Below are 5,792 nucleotides of genomic sequence, written 5' to 3'. Positions count from 1 at the left end.
CGAGAGACAGTCTTTAATAGGTAATTAATAATTACTATTTTTTATGAAAAATAGCAAAATTCCACTGAGAGGCCCTCTTGGAGATAAAGAATGGAGGAACATCCTACTTCAGTGCAGACCAAAACCTTTCCTGAAATATGGAACCTTTTTTTTATAACTAAGCAAGGTCTATTGTAATAATCATGCATTGTAAAATGGTAAACCCATAAAATACACGAGACCTTGTTTAGACTGCTAGGGTAAAGGGACTTTTTAGTCTCATTCGAGCAGGATAAACAAGGTATATTCTATTCTATTCTACTTAACTAATAACTACCTTCAAAGAAACGTTGAAAGTACCTGTATGCATGAAATATGCAGTACGCATGAAAAGTCACAGTATTCACTTTTTGAGACTTTATTTATTTAATGTACCTATGGTCCTCTTTTTTAGATACGTCAGGGGTTTTTTTTTTAATCAAAATATCCGTCTTTTTAAACTAAAATATTCTTTAAGAATAGAATAGAATATACCTTGTTTATCCTGCCAGAATGAGACTGAAAAGTCCCTTTACTCCCGCAGTCTAAACAAGGTCTTATATATTTCATAGGTATAGGTATAGTCTTTAATGATCTTTGCATCCTTTAATCCTTTAATAATCATCCGGTATCGTTATCCTCAGGACTTGCAGCCCTTTCGTGCGGCGTCTACTGGTTCAAGTGGCCAAGGAGGCGGAACGACTCCGGGCGCAGAACTCACGGAAAGCACAGCAGCAGAAATTGGGTAGGTGTCAGTCTGTCCCTTTAACTTTTTTTTTTTTGAGGTTTGACAGAGGGAACTGTAACTGCTATGGTCTTATCGTCCCGAAATCGAAGAGAGAAGGAAGACAGGATAGGAAAAAGCCAGCCGTTCCGAGAACGAACATTATCCCATCAGCTTAGTTGGTAGGATAAAATCCGCCCGGGCGGATTTTATCCTACCAACTAAGCTAACTAGGCTGGCAAAAAAGATCTTTTATTTTCACTGCCCTGACGCAAAGACCAGTCCCTATAATATTTGGTTCATCTACTACACCTCAAAGTTTCCATTATTTTCCCTCAAGTCAAACCATTTTTTTTTTATCAAACAATGTAAAACAAATTCAAACAATACCAACTTGGTAAAACTCTCACCCTGCCTCCTCCCCTGATAACGAACGTGTGAAGTGCTGAAGTTCAGTAGAATCATTTCAGCTAAGGTTACACTTCTTGCTGATAGTCAAACTCAGTCCAGCTTTAGTCCAGATTGATTGACCCGAAGAAGAGAGTTGTGATTCTGAGTTGTGGTAATTTTGAGTTGTGACTAGTTCGGAAGAAAATTAGGACTTTATCTGTGTGTTGTGCCGTCGTTAATGGTCGATTATGCCGCTGCAAAAGGTGAGTGAGAGTGCCTTTTCTGGGATTTTTACTTTTTTATAGTTCTTTAGTGTGCTGTGTCGTTTTGGCAAGCCAAACTTTGGGCAGTTCGTCACGTCAATACATTTTTATTGACTAGGTATTTCTCTTCAAAGTAATTAGAAAGTATTGCAATCGGTCCAAATTTTCAAAATCGGGAAATGGGTGGAAAAATTCATTTTAGGGTCCCCTGATTCCGAAAAAGTGGTTTTTATCCAAATGGTCTGTCTGTACGTTTGTGCTTTTAAACTTTCTTTTTTTTCTCTTTTCCATGTTAGGTACATTTTCTTATTTGGTGTTGGACGTTGGTGTGTAAAGCCGAATTTAATAATTATAGGGGAAAAACGGTAATTTTTCGTAATACATAGTCAAAAGTGACAGTGCTTCATTTTGAGTAGGTATTTTGTTATTAAGATATTTTGAGAAAAAACAAGCTGGGTCCGTCCCTCCGGGAATTTTTTAGCCATGTCGTCGAGGCAGTGTGGACTTGTCAGTCGACAACGATCGCTTGCCGGATTGGCCGATCTACTATGTGTGGACAAAACTTTAAGTCCTAAAACTCCGAATTCCAATAGGGCCGGGCCATCTTAACTCACTTCCGCTTCTATTTGTCCAGATCAACAGAGGCAACTAAAGAAGAAGGCCACACAGAAGCAAGCGAGGGAGAAGGCACTGCGAAAACTGAAACGGCAACAGGCCAAGAAAATCCAGGAACAGAGAAACCAAATCCTGGCGCTCTACAGGACGACCCACCGGCGAAACTACAAAGCCCTGAAAACAATCCTAAAGTGACCGTGACGACCTCAGCTTCAGGTAAAGTGTGTACATGTTCTCTTCTTCTTCTTCTCCTTCTTTTTCTTCTTCTTCCTCCTCTTCTCCGTCTTTTTCTTCTTCTTTTCCTTCTTCTTCTCCTCCGACTTTTTCTTTTTCTTTTCCTCCTTCTTCTTTTTTTCCTTCTCCTTCGTCTTCTTATTCTTCTTATCCTTCTTCCTCTTCTTCTTCTTCCTCCTGCTCCTCTTTCGAAATCACTAAAATGACGTCATACAAAGAGTTGTTCTTTCTTCCTCTCGACCTGAAATGACGTCACACTAAAGCAATTCTTTCTTCCTCAGGCATGGACACCACACCAGCAGTTGCGACAGTCAACGGAGCAGTTGCGACAGTCACCGAATCAAGCGGAGCAGTTACAACAGTCACCGAATCAAGCGGAGTCAACGGAACCCTCGAAGCGCCCAGCGTTGCAGCCAGCACCGACAACGGCAACAGCAAACTCATCGACGACCCCATGATTGCCGATGGTCCTTTGATCAGCAACGAAATCATTCGGAACTTCAAAGACAAGGTGACCAACGTGAGCGACTCGATGGCCAACAAAGCCAGCGACGCTGTTGGCAAACTCAAGAAGACGCTGAACGACGGACGGGGCTCCATCAACAACGAAAACCTGAACCCGTTTCCGCCAACAACACCGGACGGGCGAAACGTGAAAGACGGTATGATGAAAGAGATGAATGGACTGAGGAACAACATCCGAAACTCCATGGTCAACGTGAGTGAAACGATGTCGAACGCCAGCGGTGGCAAAGACGGTGGAATCTCCGGTAAGAACTCAAACGCCTCCGGAGCGGAATCTCCTGGAGGTCTACCTAAGGCGGCAAATTCCTCTGTCAACTTTGCAAGAGACACCGTTTTGGAAGAAATCGGTGGGTCGCGGAACAATTCCATGAACGCATCTAACGCCAATGGATCCAGAAATCCGACGAAAGCATTCGATGGGAATCTCACCAATGGAAGTTTGTCCAACGGACCACACAACTTCAATCTTGTTTCTTGTTTTATTTGTAACCAATTCTGCCTGAAAAGTATACTGTGCAAATCCTCTTCCTCAGCAGTTATACAGGGTGTTTGTTACAGTTACAGGGTGTTACAGGAACATGATTTTCTGAGAATTGGAATAATCTCTCATTTACTCTAATGTTATCTTGGACTGTGAGTAGGCCATACTGTGCAAATCCTCTTCCTCAGCAGTTATACAGGGTGTTTGTTACAGTTACAGGGTGTTACAGGAACATGATTTTCTGAGAATTGAAATAATCTCTCATTTACTCTAATGTTATCTTGGACTGAGTAGGCCGGGTAGTCCCCATAGTGCGTCAACATCAAAAAGCCCAGACTGAGAAGGAGGAAAAAGATGGGCAAAAATATTAAAAAGATGGCAAGATGCATATAATATTCGCATAAATTAATGGGCAAAAATATTAAAAAAGATGGCAAGATGCATATAATATTCGCATAAATTAAAAAGAGCATATATAACCCGTCAGTAGTCCCGTGCAGAAGGAAAATCCTAAAAAAAATACAACTGATAAGTATTTTTTTACGAAGAGGGAGTAAACCAGCCTGAATTTCCCTTGCTAAAGAAATAGCAAAGGTTGAGTGCGAAGGGCATCAGCTCGGAAAATTTGTTTCCAAAACCAAAGGTCAACCCTAAAGCAATCACCCTAGTTAGGGCTGATTGAGAGGCTGACGAAAAACGCCGAACCCGTCTGTACAGTGTACACGGGAAAAGGCGAAGAAAAAGAAGAAGATTGTTGAAAGATAATAATAAAAAATAAGAATAGTTTTTTGTTTAGAGACCCGAGCGAATCCAGTGTGGAAGGTTTCTATAACGAAAAGAAATTCGGCCCAAAGGAGCAAATAATCAAAATCCGCTCCGAAGGACCAACAAAATCAAAACCTGGCCCCAAGGATCAAATAATCAAAATCCGGCCCAAAGGTCCAAATAACCAAAATGCGGCCCAATTAAAAAGAGCATATATAACCCGTCAGTAGTCCCGTATAGAAGGAAAATCCTAAAAAAAATACAACTGATAAGTATTTTTTACGAAGAGGGAGTAAACCAGCCTGAATTCCCCTTGCTAAAGAAATAGCAAAGGTTGAGTGCGAAGGGCATCAGCTCGGAAAATTTGTTGCCAAAACCAAATGTCAGCCCAAAACAATCACCCTAGTTAGGGCTGATTGAGAGGCTGACGAGAAACGCCGACCCCGTCTATACACGGGAAAAGGCGAAGAAAAAGAAGAAGATTTTTGAAAAATAATAAAAAATAAGAATAGTTTTTTGTTTAGAGACCCCGAGCGAATTGATCTGATGAGTCATACCTATTAGTGGAAATCAAATACCTGCCTATACACAGTATACAATGTATTAACATAATTATGTACCTACCTTTTATTGAAAGTAAATAAGAAGTAGGTAACCTACCCATTAGTCAAATGAATGTTATGATGTATTAGAAATTAGCTATGTGCCTGTTATTAGTGTTATCGGAAGCAAGTAAATATTAAGAAATAGAAGAGCCAGCCTAGTTAGCTTAGTTGGTAGTGCGTCTGCCTTGTAAGCGCTAGACCGCGGGTTCGATTCCCGCCCGGGGCGGATTTTAAATGAAATTCCGCTTTGGACGTCCACACTTGCTGCACAAAGCGGAATCTCACAATCTCATTGGTTTAGCCATGTTGGCTACAAAAAAAAGTCACCTAATAAATAACGGCTTTAGTCTTGAAAATGTCTATAAAGCAGACGAAACCTACACTCAGTTCCCCTTGAAAATATCTATACAAGTCTACAAAGTAGACCAGACTCTGAGTCGGGATAGTAAGACTTGGAAGTATCCGATGTTTAACACAGGTATAACATAGGTAAGTTAGTATTCCCGCCCGGGGCGGATTATATCCTGATGGGATAATGTTCGTTCTCGGAACGGCTGGCTTTCTCCTATCCTGTCTTCTTTCTCTCTTCGAAACCTCTTTAAAAAAAAAAAGAAAAAAAAATAGAAACACCTACCCGTTTTAATTTAACATAACTTCAATCTTGTTTCTTGTACTCTTAGTGTGTTTAAACATTGTCCACGGTCCATTGATTGAGATCGATCGAACATAGTCCATGGTCCATTGATTGACACTGATCGAACATAGTCCATGGTCCATTGATTGAGATCGATCGACGAGGAAAATCCATGTCGTCGAGGCAGTGTGGACTTGTCAGTCGACAACGATCGCTTGCCGGATTGGCCGATCTACTATGTGTGGACAAAACTTTAAGTCCTAAAACTCCGAATTCCAATAGGGCCGGGCCATCTTAACTCACTTCCGCTTCTATTTGTCCAGATCAACAGAGGCAACTAAAGAAGAAGGCCACACAGAAGCAAGCCCGGGAGAAGGCACTGCGAAAACTGAAACGGCAACAGGCCAAGAAAATCCAGGAACAGAGAAACCAAATCCTGGCGCTCTACAGGACGACCCACCGGCGAAACTACAAAGCCCTGAAAACAATCCTAAAGTGACCGTGACGACCTCAGCTTCAGGTAAAGTGTGTATGTTCT

General features: G+C 41.4%; 1 protein-coding gene across 1 annotated transcript; it reads left to right on the top strand.

The window, feature by feature from the left end:
- Window positions 1-608: 608 nt before the first annotated feature.
- Window positions 609-5,729, top strand: LOC103521794 (the record flags this gene model as incomplete). The annotated part of the gene is made up of 5 exons (XM_017448890.1): window positions 609-763; window positions 2,030-2,226; window positions 2,526-3,254; window positions 4,049-4,189; window positions 5,578-5,729. Coding segments are annotated over exons 1-5 (1,374 nt in total), but the record flags the coding sequence as incomplete, so codon positions are not given.
- Between the last annotated feature and the right edge of the window lie 63 nt (window positions 5,730-5,792).

Source organism: Diaphorina citri, unplaced genomic scaffold (assembly GCF_000475195.1).
Source record: "Diaphorina citri unplaced genomic scaffold, Diaci psyllid genome assembly version 1.1 scaffold5960, whole genome shotgun sequence".
Classification (NCBI taxonomy): Eukaryota; Metazoa; Arthropoda; class Insecta; order Hemiptera; family Psyllidae; genus Diaphorina; species Diaphorina citri.
This window is presented reverse-complemented; position numbering and strand designations above follow the sequence as displayed.